At 32.1% G+C, this 21,354-nt stretch overlaps 2 protein-coding genes across 7 annotated transcripts in view; both read left to right on the forward strand.

Annotated features, from left to right (window-relative positions):
• map4k3a (mitogen-activated protein kinase kinase kinase kinase 3a) overlaps positions 1 to 16,313 on the forward strand; it is a 99,048-nt gene extending 82,735 nt beyond the window's left edge. For 4 of the 6 annotated variants that reach the window (XM_051123339.1, XM_051123341.1, XM_051123340.1 and 1 more), the window contains 16 exons: positions 2,628 to 2,679; positions 4,167 to 4,461; positions 4,951 to 5,048; positions 6,514 to 6,555; positions 6,719 to 6,803; positions 6,935 to 7,014; positions 7,235 to 7,295; positions 7,555 to 7,672; positions 7,769 to 7,827; positions 9,209 to 9,312; positions 10,121 to 10,289; positions 10,456 to 10,524; positions 10,608 to 10,700; positions 10,885 to 10,955; positions 14,806 to 14,861; positions 14,999 to 16,313. In XM_051123339.1, the coding sequence (XP_050979296.1) occupies positions 2,628 to 2,679; positions 4,167 to 4,461; positions 4,951 to 5,048; positions 6,514 to 6,555; positions 6,719 to 6,803; positions 6,935 to 7,014; positions 7,235 to 7,295; positions 7,555 to 7,672; positions 7,769 to 7,827; positions 9,209 to 9,312; positions 10,121 to 10,289; positions 10,456 to 10,524; positions 10,608 to 10,700; positions 10,885 to 10,955; positions 14,806 to 14,861; positions 14,999 to 15,086 (1,540 nt within the window). In that variant the 3' untranslated portion in view covers positions 15,087 to 16,313. The remainder of the gene's footprint in view (positions 1 to 2,627; positions 2,680 to 4,166; positions 4,462 to 4,950; positions 5,049 to 6,513; positions 6,556 to 6,718; positions 6,804 to 6,934; positions 7,015 to 7,234; positions 7,296 to 7,554; positions 7,673 to 7,768; positions 7,828 to 9,208; positions 9,313 to 10,120; positions 10,290 to 10,455; positions 10,525 to 10,607; positions 10,701 to 10,884; positions 10,956 to 14,805; positions 14,862 to 14,998) is intronic. The other 2 variants (XM_051123343.1, XM_051123345.1) reach the window with 1 other exon arrangement.
• A 206-nt stretch (positions 16,314 to 16,519) lies between these two features.
• Positions 16,520 to 21,224, forward strand: pecr (peroxisomal trans-2-enoyl-CoA reductase). Its single transcript, XM_051122176.1, has 8 exons — positions 16,520 to 16,660; positions 17,118 to 17,251; positions 18,380 to 18,545; positions 18,686 to 18,767; positions 18,886 to 18,982; positions 19,741 to 19,851; positions 20,604 to 20,715; positions 20,850 to 21,224. The coding sequence occupies exons 1-8, from the start codon at positions 16,549 to 16,551 to the stop codon at positions 20,933 to 20,935; spliced, it is 900 nt and encodes a 299-aa protein (XP_050978133.1). The 5' UTR covers positions 16,520 to 16,548; the 3' UTR covers positions 20,936 to 21,224.
• Positions 21,225 to 21,354: the final 130 nt, after the last annotated feature.

Consider the following 21,354-nt stretch of genomic DNA (forward strand, 5'->3'; position numbering starts at 1 on the left):
ATTTCAGCATTTTTCTCCATATAATGGACTGATATGGTGCCCCGATTTTGAACTTCCAAAATGCAGTTTAAATGCGGCTTCAGACGATCCCAAATGCGGTTGTAAACAATCCCAGCCGAGGAAGAAGGGTCTTATCTAGCAAAACCATCGGGTATTTTCATTTAAAAAAATACAATATTATATACTTTTTAATGTCAAACGCTCGTCTTGTCTTACTCAGCTTGGACTGTTTTTGTTCAGGTTCATGACAGTTAGGGTATGTCGAAAAACTCCCATCTCATGTTCTGTGCGTTTTTTGTTAAGGGTGTTTGATCTTCTTTGCATGTTCACATTGCAAACACTGGGTCGGTACTTCCTCAGTGATGTAGGATGATTTTGAAATGATTTTTTCGACATACCCTCAAAACTGTCATGAACCGGAACAATAAAAGTCCAAGCTGAGTAAGACAACCGGTTTACAACCGCATTTGGGATCATTTGAAGCCGCATTTAAACTGTGTTTTGAAAGTTCAAAATTGGGGCACCATATCAGTCCATTATATGGAGAAAAATGCAGAAATGTTTTCCTCAAAAAACATAATTTTTTTATGACTGAAGAAAGAAAGACATAAACATCTTGGATGACAAGGGGGTGAGTAAATTATATGTGAATCTTTGTTTTGGAAGTGTTCTTCTTTAGTATCAAACCTATACAATGAGTTTGGTAATTTTAGAGAATTGCTTAATGAATGCATTGCACTATAACTAAACTCATTAGATTTTAGCCGACTAAATCCACTGTAGATGATATTTAGGACACTAAAACTAAAACAAATCAGATGATAAAAATATGACTAAAAATAAATGACATTTTAGTCAAAAGTCCATTCCTAAGACTAAATTTGCTGTCAGAATTAAAGGGGTCATCGGATGCCAATTTTCCAGAAGTTGATGTGATTCTTTAGGGTCTTAATGAAAAGTCTCTAATATACTTTGATTAAAAATTCTCAATGGTTTTGTAAAACAACACCCTTTTTACCTTGTCAAAATGATCTCATTCTAAGAGGTTGTTACTTTAAATGCAAATGAGCTCTGCTCGCCCCGCCCCTCTCTTCGCTCTGTAGAATGATGTTCTTGTTTACTTTAGCTGCATTTAGCTGCATTCAGCCGCTAAACTTCCTAACTACCACGTTATAAGGAAAGGCGATCGCAAAGATTCATAAAAAAACCCTCATACTCACTTCTGCTGTAAGTGAAGCTGGATCACGAATGATTTGCGCAAACATAGACGGATATATGTAGATCGGGAGGTGCATTGCCTTCACAAACAAACGTAATCCATTGCATCTTCAGCGGCTCAGATGTCGGGAGTAAATGACGACCACTATGTTCATTATTACATCCAGGAACACAACACCTCAATCGTTCATTCGGAGATATTCTTGTCTAACTTACATCCCTGCTCTGGCATCAAAACAATGGAGGTTGGACTGTTACAGCTGATCTGAGGTAAGACGCTCATGTCAATCAACTATCATGGGAGCGGCCTCTTCATGGATTTTTATCATTATAGGGTAGATTTGTACATACACTGACAACACACATTAATGTTCAAACAACATGAAAAAGTGAACTTAGCATCCGATGACCCCTTTAACAATTTTATGCAGCAAATCTTCTGTTCATGGACTATCTTTAAGATGTCCTTGCAACCTTTAAGGCCCTTGAATGAAATATCTTAACGTGTGTTCTGAAGCTGACCGATGGTCTTACAGGTTTGGAAATGACATGAGTGAGTAATTAATGACAGAATGTTCATTTTTGGGTGAACTGTCCCTTTAAAGATCATGACGCACTGGCAACTTTTTGGCGTGAACTCGAGTGCCTGAGACGTTTTTCTGTTATTCATTATCCTTTGGGACACATATGAATATTTTTCCACATCTCTTTCGAATCAAACTCTGTTTTCAATGTTCCCTGAAAATGTTGCCAGTATGTCATGACCTTTTAGTTCCATGGGAGTCATTCTTTCATCTGTTTTCTTTTCTTGCAAGACACACCATCTCTTTTTCCATTTATTTAGCAATGCAGTGGCTAGCAGGCGTTTTACAATGTTGTGGTTCTTCCAACTACCACTTTAGCCATATTTTTCTGATTTTAAATGCTAGTTCAAATCCATAAAACTCATAATGCCCTCTCTTAGTGATGCTGACAAACTTTCTTCTACATTTAAAGGTATAGTTCACTCAAAAACAAAAATGTTGTTATTTATTTATCCACATGCTGTTATTAGTGACTATCACAAAACACAATATAGCTTGACTTGTGTACTGTATTCCATTCTTTAAAATAACCTCCTTTTGTTTTCCACGGAAAACAATTGCAGCATACAGGTTTGAAATAACATGAGCCTCAGTAAATAATAACAGCATTTTCATTATAGAGTGAATTATTCCTGGTGCATTTGATTGCATGTTTGTTTGTTGGCTGTTTCCTGTCCTGTATTGTACCCTTGTTGGTCCAGTGTCAGATGAAAACAACCACAGAGGTCCATTAACATCCTTTTAATGTCCTAAAATGATTGTAGCACGATTAGCATAAATGATTAGTGTTGTGACTCATCTAATTGGATTTCTGATTCATTTTAGTACAAAAAGCTCCACCATGAGGCCTAAAGTCCCGCCACCACTTCCTCCCAAGGTAAATATCCAAATAAAAGTTTTATGTTATAAGAATATTTATTTATATATTTATTTATTTACTGTAGTGCTGTCAAACAGGTTTATGTAAGTAAGTAAATAAATAAAAAATAATAAAGTAATTGCGATTAATCGCATCCAAAATAAAAGATTGTGGTTACGTAATATATGTGTGTGTACTGTTTATTTATTATGTATATATAAACAGACACACATAAGCATATTCATAGATAAATTGTTAATATTTATATTTAATGTGAAATATGTTTTAGTGCTGTTAAATGATTAATCGTGATTAATCGCATCCAAAATAAAAGTTTTTGTTTATACTATATGTGTGTGTGCTGTGTAAATGTATCATGTTTATGTAAATACACACACACATCCATGTATATAGTTCAGAATATATATATATATATATATATCAATTATATGATTATAAATACATACTTGTAAATACAAATAAAAATATTTTCAAAAGATATACTGCATGTGTGTATTATGGATACATAGTAAATATACACAGTATACACACATATAATGTAATAAACTTTTATTTTGGATGCGATTAATCATTTGACAGCATGTGTGTGTGTGTGTGTGTGTGTATTTACACATATAAATATATATATATATATATATATATATATATATATATATTTACACATATATATGTAAATATAAAAATATATATGTAAATATTTAAAAAATATACACATATGTGATTTTATATATACATAAACACAGAACACGCACATGTTAAACTTTTTTTGGCATGCGATTAATTGCGATTAATTGCAATTAATCGTTTGACAGCAATGCTATTTTTTTATTTTTTTATTTTCTTACTTACATAAACCTTATTAGAGTTGTACATTTACACTACCTTTCAAAGGTTTGAACTGGATTCAGTAACCTTTATATATTTTGTTTACTTTTATTCAGCATGGATGCATTAAATTGATCAAAAGTGATAGTAAGGACTTTTACTGTAAACTGTTAATTTAAAAAAAAAGCCTTTGAACTTTATATTGATCAGAATCCTGAAAAAAATAGTTTCCAGAAATAATATCAAGCACAAATATTTTCTGATTTCTGATCATGTGAGACTGAAGACTGGAGTAATGATGCTGAAAATTCAGCTTTGACATCAAAGCAAAAATTACATTTTAAAATATGTTGAAACAGAAAGTAGTTATTTTAAATTGTAATAATATTTCACAATATTACTGTATTTATTGTATTTTTAATCAAATAAATGCAGCTCTAGTGAGCATAAGAGACTTCTTTCCAACCCTATAGTTGTTTGGGTGTTGTTTTGATTGAGCAGTTTTATTTTGAGCAACCGAGTCCTCCTTTTACCTTGAAACAAGCTTATCGGAAATCACTGAACAGCTTCTACAGTTTTACTTTTTTTTTTTTAGTAATCACGGTATTGATCCGGCAGAAGCCGGTAGCATGCTGCTAATTTTGTTCTGCCGTTTCCAGCCAAAGCCCAGTCCCGGACCACATCAAAGCCCCTCTGGTGATCATGACGGAAACCAGGGCACTATAAAGCGCTGTCCGGGGCCCGAAAGCCCGGCTCGATCATCCACCAACGTACCCCCTCGACCTCCACCTCCTCGGCTGCCCGCAAACAAGCTCAGCAGTTTAGGTAATGAGACCAATCGGGAAGAACACGGCCCTTGGGAAGCCCAGGGGGATGCTGGGATATGTAGTCAGTTGGACGAGAGGCTGCAGGTCTCGTTTGATGAAGAGGAAGATCATGATGAGGAAGGAGACAGTAAGACTTAGACAGTAAACCCCACTCGCTCAACCTGTCCCATTGTTAGTTTCTTTAGTCAGCCTGTAGTGAGATCACATGTCATTCTTTCCTCTTGCCCTTTCTAAGAGAAACGGCGTCAATGGTGTTGGCATGTGAAAATGTCACACACCCACTTAAAGGCATCATGAGTCACCCACTCCACCCTTGTATTCTTTTCCTTGTCAGTTTATTGTTTTCCTGTCAGTCACTGTTGCAATCATTGTGTTTGATTCATTACGCTTGTCTAGTTTTTGTTGTGTCTTTCTAGTATGGTAGCTGCAAATTGCAACAGTAGCTTAGTAAACAATGCTGATCATTTCTGATGTGAATGTAGATTTTAAAAAAAAAGAACACTTTCTTTATAAATGTGGTCTGTGTGCATCTCTTTCTGGATGCCTATGTAAAAAAATAGTTTTTAAGATGTATGAAGAAACTAAAACTGTATGCTATATCTTTCTTTAACCACAGGCAATGGAATTAGCCCATCTGAACACTCGCCCTCAACGGAGAGACAGTCCACAATGCCCCCTGCTGTTCCTATACCAAAGGACAAGAAAGATTTTCCGGTATTGCTTCATTTTAGTCAATTCCAAAAGAGATTTTTATAACATTTATGATTCTTGAATGAGGGTTTTGACATGTTTGCTGAGTGCAATTATTTATTTATTTTAATAGTTTCATATTTTAATGCTCCTAATTCACTGTGGTCTTAAATCGATGTTCCCTTTTTACGTTGATATATTTATTAATCAAATATTTTAAGAAACTGAGTTATTATTATTAATATTAATGTAATAATGTTATTTATTATTATTATTATTATTGTAATAAGTTTAATTATTTATATTATTTAATAATATTGTTAGTATTGTGTATAATGTGTGTATATACAAAACAATAGTATAATATTATTACTAATATTTATTATTACTTATAATTTTATTGAATGATTTTAACAAATGTAATAAATGTATTTATTATTTATATGCATTTTTATTAATTATTGTTATATATATATACTTATTTACATATGTATTACATAATATTAATGAAAAAAATACAATATATAAACAATAATACTTAAAATTATCATTTATTTTTAATTATGCAATATATGTAGCAATAATATTATTGTTTTTATTACATATATTTATATTGCATTCTTATTATTATTACTATTATTATTATTGTAATAAATAATTATTTGTTGCTAATTAATATTTATTATAATTGATTTATTAATAATAATAATTGTTATTATTATTATTATGGTTGTGTATAATGGTGTATGTACAAAATGCAGTTGTTTACATAGTTATTACATAATAGTGTGATATTATTACAAATGTTGATTACATATAATTATACTAAGTGATTTTAACAAATATTATGTAATAAATGTTTTTATTATATTTATATGCATTTTATTGTTAATTTAATTATAATATTATATTGTTATTACTGTGTATGTGTTTATATACATTAAATATTTAGTACATAATATTATTGATTCAGTTACATAATAATTGCAAACAGTATTTGTAATTATAATTTATTTTTTAATTATGCAATATATGTAGCAATATTATTATTGTTGTGTATGTCTATACGTAAAATTTAAGTACAATTATTAAAAGTTATTTAAATACAATTATTATATAATAGTATAATATTATTACAATTTTTTATGTAGAATTATATTGAATGATTTTAACAAATATGATGTAATATATTTATTATATTTATATGCATTTTATTATTAATTTATATATTTTTTGTTATTATTGTGTAACTTTATATAAACTATATAAATTATATAATAATGTAAACAATAATCATGCAATTTATGTAGCAATATTAATATTATTATTAATATTATTACATATAATTATATTGCATTATTAATAGGTCAGATATATGTTTTATTATTGTATGTATTTATGTGTATGTATTATAAGATTAATTATTATTAAATAATAACATAATCATATAAATAATATTATTGTTAATGTTCATTTGTTCTTCCCACAGAAACCCATCAGCAATGGTCTCCCTCCAACTCCAAAGGTTCATGTAAGTGAACTTCATAGTTTTATTCAGAAACATTATATTGAAAGAATATTAAATGAATTGTTTGAATGATGCAGTTGAATTATTTTTGCAATGCAAACCCTTTTGAACAGTGATTCATTTGGCTGCATCTGAGTTATCCATTGTGTTGTATTCCCATGTCCAGATGGGAGCATGTTTCTCTAAAGTCTTCAATGGCTGCCCGTTAAAGATACACTGCGCTACCTCATGGATCAACCCAGACACACGAGGTGAGCTTGTCATGATAATCTAGCTAATTATCAGTTATTAATATGTGCGTTATTTATTCATTAACATTGCCTACAGAAGCATTTGCAGATACCAATTCTGAGTTTTGTTCTTCCCTGTTCATGCGTTTCAGATCAGTATCTGATATTTGGAGCAGAGGAAGGGATTTACACATTAAACCTTAATGAGCTGCACGAGACATCCATGGAGCAGGTGTGATGTTACTTTTTAGACGTTTTCAAACCTATGTTTAGTCTTCCTACATAACAAAGTAGTTGCATTCATTTAAAAAATAAAAAGATTAAAAATGTGCCTGGAAAAACTTTTTGTGTGATGTATTTTTATAAATACATCCTTATATTTTCTGAGTGTGGCGTGCTTCTTCAGTCAGTCTTTTTGTCTTGTACTAAAGCTATTTTTGTGTCATTCTCAGCTTTTCCCCAGGAGATGTACTTGGCTCTATGTCATGAGCAACAGCCTGCTATCAATATCCGGTAAGCTGTGCTTTAAAAAAAAAAAAATCAGGTTTAGCTTTTCAGATTACAAAGTAGTCACAGAGAGTTTTTTATTGCTACAATTTTAGAAAGATATTTTTGTTTTTGAGTCACACTTTACTTCACAGAGTAGAACTGCTTGCAATGTGATAATACTAGAATAGTTGGAATTGTAGAAACATATGTAGTCATATATGTAAATTGTTACCTAACATAGTCCTGTATCTCTGTTTTGAATAATGAAATTGTGTTTTGGCAGGAAAAGCATGTCATCTGTACTCTCACAGTCTTATGGGTCTATTTGAACATGCTCGACAAATGCAAAAACTCCCTGTTGCCATACCAACACATAAATTGCCTGACAAAATAATCCCCAGGTAAATGTTCAGATCTGTGTGTGGCGCGTGAGCGCAAAGATGTGACCAGTGGTCAAAATTAAAATACTTCATTTTACGTTTTTATTTGAATTTCAGGAAGTTCTCAGTGTCCACTAAGATCCCTGAAACAAAAGGGTGTCAAAAGTGCTGTGTAGGTGAGCAGATCCCATAATTTCCTTTTATTCTGCGTTTCTGGATTCAGTACACTACAAGTCAAAAGTTTTTGAACAGTAAGATTTTTAATGTTTTTTTTAAAGATGTCTCTTCTGCTTACCAAGCCTGCATTTATATGATCCAAAGTACAGAAAAAAACAGTAAAAGTTTGAAATATTTTTATATTTTATGAAATATTTATATGTATATAATGTCATTTATTCCTGTGATTTCAAATCTGAATTTTTTGCATCATTACTCCAGTCACATGATCCTTCAGAAATCATTCTAATATTCTGATTTGCTGCTCAAAAAACATTTATTATTATTATTATGTTGAAAACAGCTGAGTAGAATTTTTTTCAGGTTTCTTTATTGAATAGAAAGTTCAGAAGAACAGCATTTATCTGAAGTAGAAATCTTTTGTAACATTATAAATGTCTTTATCATCACTTTTAATCAATTTAAAGCATTCTTGCTAAATAAAAGTATTAATGTATATCATTTCTTTCCCTCAAAACAATGGTATATAGTATATAATGTTACAAAAGCTTTTTATTTCAGATAAATACTGATCTTTGGATCTTTCTATTCATCAAAGAATCCTGAAAAATGTACTCAACTGTTTTAAATATTGATAATAATAATAATAATAATAATAATAATAATAATAATAATAATAAATGTTTCTTGAACTGCAGAATAATATTAGAATATTAGAATGAATTCTGAAGGATCTTGTGACACTGAGGACTGGAGTAATGATGCTGAAAATGTAGCTTTGACCACAGGAATAAATTATATTTAAAAATATATTAAAATAGAAACATTTTAAATAGTAAAAATATTTCAAAATTTTACTGCTTTTGCTGTACTTTGAATCAAATAAATACATGCTTGGAGAGCAGAAGAGACTTCTTAAAAAAAACAAAACAAACAAAAAAAACATTAAAAATCTTATTATTATACCTTATTAGCTATACAGGAACTATGGATATGTCAAGCATTGGCTATGTAAGGGTGGTAGTTTGTAATAATTAAAGGGTTAGTTCACTCAAAAATGAAAATTCTGTCATTAATTACTCTATAAGACCTAAAAATGCTTCACGTTTTTTTTTTTTTTTGTGGGAACAGTGATACAATTTTCCAGGATTCTTTGATTAATAGGAAAAAAAAAAATTTGAAATAGAAATCTTTTCTAACATTATACATGTCTTTACTGTCACTTTTAATTAATTCCTTGCACCCTGGTTAAATGAAAGTATTATTTTTGCTTTCTTTTTTTAGGTTTTTCAAACTTTTGAATTGTAGTGTATTACAGTTTCCACAAAAATATGAAGCAACATAAGTGTTCTAATTCAGATTTGCCTTGTTTATTCTCAGTGAGGAATCCGTACACTGGTCACAAGTACCTGTGCGGTGCCTTTCAGTCTAGTGTTGTCCTTTTTGAGTGGGTGGAATCCATGCAGAAATTCATGTTGGTCAAGGTAAGTCACTGTTTCCCATCACCAAAAAAAGCTAATAAAGTCTTATTTCAAAGGCTGTGCTCTTCAGAGGTCGAATTCATCAGCCGTATGCGTCATTGATGCTGCCTGGTTTTAGAAAAGTAACCATTACACTGAAAAGTGAGAAAGACATTACAGTAATTTCATAAGCAATCAATTTTCATAATGGTTACTTCTATAAATAAGCTTTCCATTGATGTATGGTTTGTTAGGATAGGACAATATTTGGTCCTAGATACAACTATTTGAAAATCTGGAATCTGAGGGTGCAAAAAAATGTAAATATTGAGAAAATCACCTTTGGAGTTGTTCAAATGAAATTCTTAGCAATGCATATTACTAATCAAAAATAAGTTTTGATATATATTTACGGTAGGAAATTTACAAAATAACTTAATGGAACTTACTCTTAATATCCTAATGATTTTTGGCATGAAAGAAAAATCAATAATTTTGACCCATACAATGAATTGCAGGCTATTGCTACAAATATACCCCTGCTGTTTTTGTGGTCCAGGGTCACAAATGTGACCTCTAGAGGGCGCAATGAGACAGGGAATGTTACCAAGTGATATGCTGATTAGCATTACACTAAACCCCATAGGAGAGGTGTTTAACTCAAGGTTTTGGAAACAGCATGTTGCACGCAGACCACATTATTAGCTATTCATGCCTCTTTTAAGCTTGTAAAATTGCTGATCTTCTACTTAAGACTTGTAATTAAAATTGCTTTACTTGGCATTTTCACATGCACGCTGTTCCAAGTTAACCACCGCCTAATTCCCCGCAGAGCATAGACTTCCCCCTGCCGTGTCCGCTGGAGGTGTTTGAGATGCTGGTGGTTCCAGAGCATCAGTATCCTCTCATCTGCATAGCTGTGAGCAAAGGGACCGAGCTCCACCAGGTGGTACGCTTTGAGACCCTCAACCCCAACTCTACCTCCAATTGGTTCGATTCTGGTGGGTACCTTAAAACATGACACCATTATACCAAAAATTGCCTGATTTTACAATACAATTATTTGTATTTTAATATACATTTTTACATTTAAATGAGCTTTTTATTCCGGTTTGATTCTTTTGGAATTTTAGAAATGCAAAATTCTAAAAACGGTTGTTGTTTCAGATACCCCACAGAGCTGCGTGATCCATGTGACCCAGCTGGAGAGAGATACAATTTTAGTCTGCTTAGATCGTAAGCACAGAACATGGCATTAATAGATTAATGCATATAAAAAACAGATATAGTGATTAATTGCTTCTCTTCTTCCTCTCTAGGGTGCATTAAGATTGTAAATTTGCAGGGTCGGTTGAAGTCCAGTCGAAAACTCTCAGCCGAACTGACTTTTAACTTCCAGATTGAATCAATAGGTAGGAGACCTTGGTACATTTAACAGTGGCCTCAAGTAAATATGCCTTCATTTTCTAAGTCCACCGAAGTTAGACTTTAGGCATATTTAAACACACTTTTGTATGAGCAAAATGTTTACTTGAAATACATTTGAATCTCTTTTTAATGACTCTGTCTCTCTATGCATCTATCTATCCTTATTAGTTTGCCTTCAAGACAGTGTGTTGGCCTTCTGGAGGCATGGCATGCAAGGACGCAGCTTCAAATCTAATGAGGCAAGTCAAGCTGCATATATGTGAGAGATGATGTACAGACAGCCTATCAATAATATCACAAAATAAAGCCTGACGGAATGGTTTGGAGCCCCGTTGTGAAGCAGACAAAACAAACGCAGCAAGAATATTGTAATATATATAAATTATATATTATATTAAATTATAAATACGTACAAAAATGTAAAATTGTATTTTTTTATATATATATACACTACCGTTCAAAAGTTTGGGGTCAGTAAGACTTGTAATAGTCTTTAAAGAAGTTTCTCATGCTCATCAAGGCTGCATTTATTTGATTAAAAATATAGAAAAAAAACAGTAATATTGCAAAATGTTTTTACAATATAAAATAATGTTTTTTATTTTAACATACTTTAAAATAGAATTTATTCCTGTGATGAAAAGCTGAATTTTTATCAGCTGTTACTCCAGTCTTAAGTGTCACGTGATCCTTCAGAAATCACTCTAATATGCAGATTTATTATTAGAATGATCAATGTTGGATAATATCAACAGTTGTGCTGCCAAATATTTTTTGGAACCTGTGTGGTTTTTTTTTTTCAGGATTCTTTCATGAATAACAAGTTTAAAAAGTACAGTGTTTATTCAAAATATAAATATTTTATAACAATGTAAATTATTTATTATTAACTTTTAATAAACTTTTAATTATTAACTTAATACATCCTTGGTGAATAAAAGTATTAATTTCTTAAAAAAAAAAAAAAAAAAAAAAAAAAAAAAAAAAAGAAACAATAAAAATGTACTGACCCCAAACTTTTGAACGGTAGTGTATATGCAAATAATTTATTTAATAATTTGTGCAAAGTCAGTTTCTACAAATTTTGCATGTAAGCATATTGTATAATATCCAAGGTACACTAGTAATTGTGCAGTTATTTCTCATTGTATTTTCAGAAAGTTTTGAAATATTTGTCCTCTCCCCAAATTTGTCACTACTGAAACACAGTAATATATAATTTAATAAAAAGGGTTACACTGACCTATTAAGATTTTGCTTATATCTACCTTGTAAATATATATATATTTTTTGCTATTTTATTAAAAAGTTTTCAGAGGTAAATCAATAACAATTACAATTTCAACAATATTTCAAGTGTGATTTATAAGTTTTGTTGTATTTTGAATCCAATTTTTCTTTGTAAAAGGCAAAAGTCGATCATACTGATTTCAAATTTAAAGATTCATTAGTTTGAATATACACTGAACCAAATTCTATCATAACATCTTAGCTGATAATTCAATATACTTTCTTTTTGTCAAAACACCCCATGTTTTGGTAGTGACAGCACATTTTCTGTGACAGTAATGTTTTGGACCACATCACATTACAGATTTTTAACTCGCATACTAAAACGCTATGGAAACATACTAAAATACTAAAAATTCACATAAATTTTATTTTCCCCGAATAAAGAAATATGTGTTCCCTTTTGTCGCTACCAAAATGATGACATGTTTCAGTCGTGACTGTTATGTTAGTGACAATTTAGGTACTTCTGGACCCAGCGCAAAGATGCTAATTAGCACATGGTTAGCTAGTACAGTTTTGAACAGATAACACCCTTAAAAACTACATTTTGTGGGACAGCACCCCAAAAAACAATGATGTCATTACCAGAACTTCACCAGATGTTCTGGTCACGACTGTATCATAATGATAATTTAGGTACTTTTGAATCTAGCTCAAAGATGCTAATCAGCACATGGTTAGCTAGTACAGTTTTGAACAGATAACACCCTTAAAAACTACATTTTGTGGGACAGCACCCCAAAAAACAATGATGTCATTACCGGAACTTCTCCAAATGTTCTGGTCACTACTATATCATAATGATAATTTAGGTACTTTTGAATCTAGCTCAAAGATGCTAATCAGCACATGGTTAGCTAGCACACTTCTGAATAGTTGTACACGTAAAAAATAAATGTTATGAAATAATACCCAAAAAAGTGTTTTCACTTTTTTAAGTTTTCTTACTTCATTTAAGAAAAAAAGATGTTTGATAGTGACCTTGCTTAGAATTTTGACTTTTGAACACATTTGCCTCAAAATGATTGGGCCTATTTACTGACCATGTAGCTATGAGAGGGAGGAACACATGAAAAATCAGTCTCAGCCAATGGACTAAAACATACACTTTTTTTGGTAGTGACATGAAAATGGGGGACACATGTTTTTTTGTACTGGTTTCATAATTTACAATAAAATAATATAAAATAAATATATATTTTTGGAATAAAATGCAAAAAATGATTTAAATATAATTTTCATAAATTAAAATTTAGGGATTAGGGTTCAGGACAGCCACCTCCCAATTGAAAGTACCCAATAAAACCAATTTTTTGGTTGTGGGACAGCAGTTTGCACCAATTCTGTAAAATAGCCCATATATATATATATGTATACATAATAGATTTTTTTCAATCAATGTGTATTATAGTCTGCAACAATAGGAAACATTTCAGTTTACAATATTATTGTTATGGTAAATATACCATTTGGTGATCATTATGAAAGAATTTGGACTGTTTAATACAGCGATTGACCAGTCAGATTCATGTATGTACAGCTGAGGTCAAAAGTTTACATCCCCCTTTCAGAATCTGTTATTTATTTTTAGAACATGTCAGAAAATGTTAATTATTTTACCAAAATAAGAGGGATCATACAAAATGCATGTTATTGTTTATTTAGCACTTACCTGAATAAGATTTTTCACATAAAATGTTTACATAGTCTAGAGAAAATAGTGAAAAATGACCCTTTTTAAAAGTTTACATCCCCCTGATTCTTACTGTGTTCTTACCTGAATGATCCACAGCTGTTTTTTTGTTTTTTTTTAGTGATAGTTGTTCATGAGTCTTTTGCTTGTCCTGAAAAGTTAAACTGCCTGCTGTCCTTCAAGTCCCACAAATTCTTTGGTTTTCCAGCATTTTTGTGTATTTGAACCCTTTCCAACAATGACTGTATGATTTCAAGATCCATCTTTTCACACTAAGGACAACTGAAGGACTCATATGCAACTATACAGAAGGTTAAAACGTTCACTGATGCTACAGAAGGAAAAAACATGCATTAGAGCCAGAGGGTGAAAACTTTTGAACAGGATGGAGATGGGTACATTTTTCATATTTTGCCTAAATATCATATCTTTTTTTAGTTTGTACTATCCTTCAGAGGCTACAGAAGATACTTTCATGTTTCCCAGAAGAAAAAAAGTGAAATTTACCCTGATCTTAAATTCTAAAAGTTTTCACCCCCGACTCTTAATGCCATGGTTTTTCCTTCTGGAACATCAGTGAGCGTTTAAACCTTCTGTAGTAGTTGAAAATGGATGGATCTCAAAATCATACAGTCATTGTTGGAAAGGGTTCAAATACACAAAAATGCTGAAAAACCAAAGAATTTGTGGGACCTAAAGGATTTTTCTGAAGAACAGCAGGCAGTTTAACTGTTCTAACTATCACTAAACAAAAAAAACAAAAAAAAAAAACAGCTGTGGATCATTCAGGTAACAACACAGTATTAAGAATCAAGTGTATGTAAACTTTTGAAATATGTCATTTTTATAAATTCAGCTATTATTTTCTCTTGTAGACTATATGTAAACATCTTTTATGTGAAATATCTTATTTAGGTCGGTACTAAATAAAACTTGACATGCATTTTGTATGATCCCTCTTATTTTGTTAAAATAATTAACATTTTACAGATTTTGCAAGGTGTATGTCAACCTTTGACTAAAACTAGGATTTCCTATATAACTAAATTAAATGGCATACATGTTGTGCAATCCCATAATTCTATCCACATTTTGCATCCCAGATTACACAGGAGATTTCGGACAACTCCAGGATATTCAGGCTGCTGGGTTCAGACAGGTGAGAAGCAGAAATCTAATTACGTCATTAAGTAATTAATAGCATACACTTCAATACTGGCGTGCCAAACGTTGGTCATATGTATTGCAGAAAGAGCATCAGGTCATCTATATTTGTTTTCATGTCGTTCTTTATAGAGTGGTGGTTTTAGAGAGCCGACCAACAGACAACCCCACAGCACACAGCAATCTCTACATCCTCGCAGGCCATGAAAACAGCTACTGACCGCAATGTATCATGGGACAAAACACTACATGCTGGTATCCAACGTTGTTTCGAAAGCCTTTGGTTTCGTGTGGCCCGATGACAACCGGCCACGTCTCAGAAGTACCACAGATATGCTGTTGGTGAACCAACGAGAGCACAGAGGAAGACTTGAATGGACATAAAGATCTCTGCACGATATACTACAGTACTACAGTATGCACTTTCACCCTTACCTGTTTTAGACGCCTCGCTTTGGTTTGGCTTCTAGCAGTTTTAATTTATTTTTACCCAAAACACATAAACACATATTCAGTTTTTTTTTTTCCCAAACAAGACTTTTGTTTTTGGCCATTACTCACACTTGACGCTAACCACACAAGTGCTTGAAGTCACGTATTTAATTCATGTACATACATAGTATTGTTAAGTTGTACTCTTTGTATTGGTTGTGTAGATATCAGCACATTTATGTTTTGTACAGGTTTGTGGCAGCGTTAGCTGTTGTAAAGGACTGTGAGATGCTGGGTACTACTTTAAAATGACCTCTAGAACAGATCATTTTTGTTATATGCAATAGTTTAGGAATCACAACGCTGAAGTGCCCATCTTTCGAGACTTGCCGCCTTAACTTCGTTTTTCTTTGTTTTTATTGTACAACCTAATCTTTTTTATATAAAGCCAAATGGTGTTTTTATTGAGCGACTTTTAATTCAGTGGCCCTTGTAATTGTTTTTAACTCTGTGGTATGCACTCACTTCAAATTTGCACAATGTTATTAAAATGTTGATGTGTGTATGTAAGTGTATGTTTAAAACCATGCAGATAATAACATATATAGATATATACACACACGTATTTTTTGTAAATGTGTATACATGTATAACCCTAATAAGCAATAAGTCGTTAGGATGTTTTTACGTCGTTTTAAATAAATCAGACTGCAAGACAAGCTTGTTATGTGGATGACATCACTGTCGTCACTGCATCCAGCTGTGTTTGTATGTAATTTGAGTGCTGTACACAATATTTAGAAGAATATGTTGGAATTTGTTAATCGATGTCAACTTTCAGCATCACGGACCGCCATTAAAACTCTCTCAACTGTCGTTGAAAGTAAAGGAAATTCCATAATCCGTAAGTTTCCTTTCTGTTTGCCCGTGATTGACAAGTTAACACGGTTATGAAATTAATTTTCGTTTTGTGGCAGTGTATATACTGTAAAATAAAATCAAGTTGTTTTGCATACTTATGTCTTTCGTGTTTTAATAATAATAATCTTCTTACTTTAACGCATTACTTACTTTTACCCACTGCTTAGTTTTTTTTTTTTTTTTTTTTTTTTTAATGTATAAAATATCTTATAATAAGCGCAGGCAAATAAATGTGCGCAGAACAGGAAGCTAGATTAACACAACAGGAAAAGGACTTTTATTTTAAAACATATACAGACTCTTGCTTCACAGTTCGTTTCGTCACAGACATGGCTGCGTCCAGTGTTTTTAAAGCAGGTCTTTTCAATCACAAAGTTGCAATTGTGACTGGAGGCGGGACTGGGATAGGAAAAGCTATTACTTCTGAGCTCTTACAGTTAGGTATGCATTTAATAGACGCTTTACAGACGAATTTAACTTTGTCTTTAGATCAGGGCTGCAGTGAACTTTAGTCCAGATATTGAGTAACCCAGCAATCAATCACTAATTTATTAAAGCATTATTTTTCACATATGATGTATTAGTAATGACATATTTAATTGCTACAAGTACAGTATATTTGATGTTTTTAGATTTTAATTTCCATTTCTTTTACGTTTAAATATGCAGATGAGGCGCTGCCTAATTAAATATATGTATTTGGATCATTTTTTTTATCACTACTTAAATTAAAAAATACTGTCAATAGTTTGTGAATCATATATAAAATATCTGTAAAAATCTTCAGGATGTAGATGGGTAAAAAACTGTAAATCTGTAAAAAAAAAATTGTTTATACAAAAAAATGCAAAAATGCAAAAATCTAGTGTCTCAGTGTCAGATATCACTCCTGTTGTAGGTTGCACTGTTGTCATATCATCCAGGAAGCTTGAGCGTCTGGAGTCAACAGCTGAAGAGCTGACACAGAAAATTCCGCCATCCAGTCCGGCTAAAGTGACCCCTATTCAGTGCAACATTCGAAATGAAGAAGAGGTGACGGTCTCATAAACCTGTATTGTATATCTTTATGCCAGAAAAGTACACTACAAGTCAAAAGTTTTTGAACAATATGATGTTTAATATTTTATAAAGACATCTCTTCTGCTCACCAAACCTGCATTTATTTGATCCAAAGTGCAAAGTAAAATTTTGAAATATTTTTACTATTTAAAATAACCGTTGTCTGTTTAAATATATTTTAAAATGTAATTTATTCCTGTGATTTCAAAGCTGAATTTTTAGCATCATTACTCCAGTCACATGATCCTTTAGAAATCATTCTAATATTCTGATTTGCTGCTTAAAAACATTTATTATTATGATGATGTTGAAAACAGCTGAGTAGAATTTATTTCAGGTTTGTTTAATGAATAGAAAGTTCAGAAGAACAGCATTTATCTGAAGTAGAAATTATAAATGTCTTTAACATCACTTTTAATCAATTTAAAGCATCCTTGCTAAATAAAAGTATTAATTTCTATAATTTCTTTCCCAAAAAAATATACAGACTCCAAGCTTTTGAATGGTATATAGTAGGCTGTATAATGTTACAAAAGCTTTTTATTTCAGATAAATGCTGATCTTTGGATCTTTTTATTCATCAAAGAATCCTGAAAAAAATGTACTCAGCTGTTTTAAATATTGATAATAATAATAATAAAAATGTTTCCTGAACAGTAAATCAGCATATTAGAATGATCTCTGAAGGATCATGTGACACTGAAGACTGGAGTAATGATGCTGAAAATGTAGCTTTGATCACAGGAATAAATTGTACAATATATTCAAATAGAAAACAGTTATTTTGAATAGTAAAAATATGTCAACATTTTACTGTTTTTGCTGTACTTTGGATCAAATAAATGCAGGCTTGGTGAGTGGAAGAGACTTCTTTAAAGAAACATTAAAAAGTATACTGTTTAAAAACTTTTGACTGGTAGTGTATCTGTAAAATAGTCTTCGTTTTTAATTTAATTTAACAAGCCATAAAAGAATTTGGTTTTCCTAACCAGCAAAGCAAATTATTGCACTTTCTGTTTATAGGCAATAGCAGTATAGGTTTGAATTATAATGTGGTGTGACTGCAAACAAAAGATGTAATTCAGCTCTCATTTTTGACAGGTGAAGAACCTGATGGCCTCCACTCTGAAGCTTCATGGGAAGATTGACTTTTTGGTGAATAATGGAGGTGGGCAGTTTTCCAGCCCAGTGAACATGATGAGTGCAAAAGGCTGGAAAGCTGTGATTGACACCAACCTCAACGGAACGTTCTTATGCTGCAAAGAAGGTTAGGCTTATATGGCAATGTGAAATGAAATGTACAGTTTAGCTGCCATTTGTTTTGATTGTATGTGCAAATTGTAAGTTTTATTTCTGCCCAGACATGTCAAAGGTTACTCTCAGTCATTTTTTGCTTTTAATTCATAGCATACAATGCGTGGATGAAAGATCATGGAGGTGTAATTGTAAACATCATTGCGGACATGTGGAAGGGTTTCCCTGGAATGGCGTGAGTTGGGCTTGTAACAATATATTAAAAATACTGCATATTACTGTCCATTTTTGTGCTGGTTAAATCCTCTCACAGCAGTTTTTTAAACTAGTGTTGTTATTGTGTTTTATGACAGGCACACAGGAGCGGCCAGAGCAGCGGTGGACAACCTGACCAAAAGCCTAGCCATTGAGTGGGCTGACAGTGGAATCCGGATCAACTCTGTGGCTCCGGTGTGTGCGGTTTGGAAACATTTTAAAAGCATGTACTGTATTTGGATAGTGCCGCCCACTCCGGGATGTTGAAATTCAGTGTTTGACTATAATATGTGACCCTGGACCACAAAACCAGTCTTAAGTCGCTGAGGTATATTTGTAGCAATAGCCAAAAATACATTGTATGGGTCAAAATTATTGATTTTTATTTTATGCCAAAAATCATTAGGAAATTAAGTATCATGTTCCATGAAGATATTTTGTAAATTTCCTACTGTAAACCTATCAAAACTTAATTTTTGATTAGTAGTATGCATTGTTAAGAGCATCATTTGGACAACTTTAAAGGTGATTTTCTCAGTATTTAGATTTTTTTGCTTCCTCAGATTCCAGATATTTAAATAATTATATCTTGGCCGAATATTTTCCTATCATAACAAACCATACATCAATGGAAAGCTTATTTATTCAGCTTTCAGATGATGTATTCATCTCAATTTGGAAAAAATTACCCTTATGACTGGTTTTGTGGTCCAGGGTCACATATATGTATTCCTCATTTGCATGTTGCTTTGGGTAAATCCACAAAATGAAGATAACGATGTAAACTAGCCTTTCCTGAAAATGTTTCCATAGTATTATGGCCCCCGGAAAGTTTTTACTTAACACACTGGTTTTTTTTTTTTTATCTGTACTGCTATTTTAACTCAAATAATGTGAACTTCTACTTAGACTTATACCACAGAAATGGTGTGTTTTGTGTTTTTTGAATGTAGGGGACTATCATCTCTAAAACGGCAATGGAAAACTACAAAGAAATTGGCCCAGTAATGTTTAAGATGTCAGTGCCATTCAGTCCGGCTAAAAGACTTGGTGTTCCTGAGGAGGTATGTCATAACCTATTATAATGTTGATGTTTTAAAACTACTGTGTATGTAATATTTAGAGCTAAATGTACAGTTGAGGTCAAAAGTTTACATACACCTTGTGGAATCTGCAAAATGTTAATTATTTTGATTTTGATCATACAAAATCATGTTTTTTTTTTTTTTATTTAGTACTGACCCGAATAAGATATTTCACATAAAAGTTGTTTACATATAGTCCACAAGAGAGGGCAGCTGAGGGATTCATATGCAACTATTACAGAAGGTTCAAACGATCACTGATACTTCAGAAGGAAACACAATGCATTAAGAGCTGGGGGTTGAAAACTTATTGAATTTGAAGATCAGGGTAAATTTAACTTATTTTGTCTTCTGGGAAACATGTATGTAGCTTCTGAAGAGCAGTACTAAATGGAAAAAAATGATATTTAGGCAAAATTGAACTGGGTCATTTTTATAAATTCAACTATTATTTTCTTTTGTACACTATATGTAAACATCTTTTATGTGAAATATCTTATTCAGGTCAGTACTAAATATAAATAACATGCATTTTGTATGATTCCTCTTGTTTTGGTAAAATAAGTAACATTTTGCAGATTCTGCAAGGTGTATGTAAACTTTTGACCTCAACTGTATGTATATACTTTTTTCTGGTCGAAAGTTTGGAATAATTAAACATTCTTTACTTGTGTTTGAAAAATTGGTGTTTAAATAATCAGAGATTAAAATATTAAATTCAATTGTGTTAGATATCGCCAGCTGTATGTTTCTTGCTGTCTCCGGCTGCCAGTTACATTACTGGAGCAACCCTGAAAGTCGATGCAGGACAGAGTCTCTACCACTCGGTGTGGGAAATACCAGGTACCCATTTACTCATTTTCTAACCAGATGATGACATAACACGTGCTGTAATTGTTTCGAAAAGAAAACCGGATGTTGACTTTGACTATTTGAGTATGCAAATGCTTTCTGTTTCGTTTTGTCTCTTTAATCAGAGCACACTGCCTGGCCTCCAGCCCCAGAGGGAGAAAATACAGACATATTGACAAAAATCATGGACATGACTAAATCCAAGCTGTGAATCATAACAAAACAAGTCTAGACTGTCAAACAGCTGCTCTTCATCACAGTGTGGATGGACCGCAAATGTTTTGTTTCTAGAAACTGCAATACATCTCGACTGTGGCCTTTAAATGATGCCTACTGAATTGCATCACTATCATTGTATAACTGAACACTAATAGTGTGTTTAATCAATGTACATATGTGTAATAGAAGGATATTGTGAATATTACATTTGTATGATTTCTAAAAAACATTTAATGGCTGTCACCATGAGATTACAAATATTAAAAATACATTTTCTGTTGTAAGAACTTCTAAGCGGTTGCATTAGTTTGCTGGGTCATTTCTGTTAATCATCTCAGTGGCTCAATAATAATTAATATGCCTATAAAATGGCATACCAGACTTTCAGAAATATGCTTTAAAATAAGCCAT

This window comes from Labeo rohita, chromosome 11, assembly GCF_022985175.1.
Source record: "Labeo rohita strain BAU-BD-2019 chromosome 11, IGBB_LRoh.1.0, whole genome shotgun sequence".
In the NCBI taxonomy this organism is placed as follows: domain Eukaryota; kingdom Metazoa; phylum Chordata; class Actinopteri; order Cypriniformes; family Cyprinidae; genus Labeo; species Labeo rohita.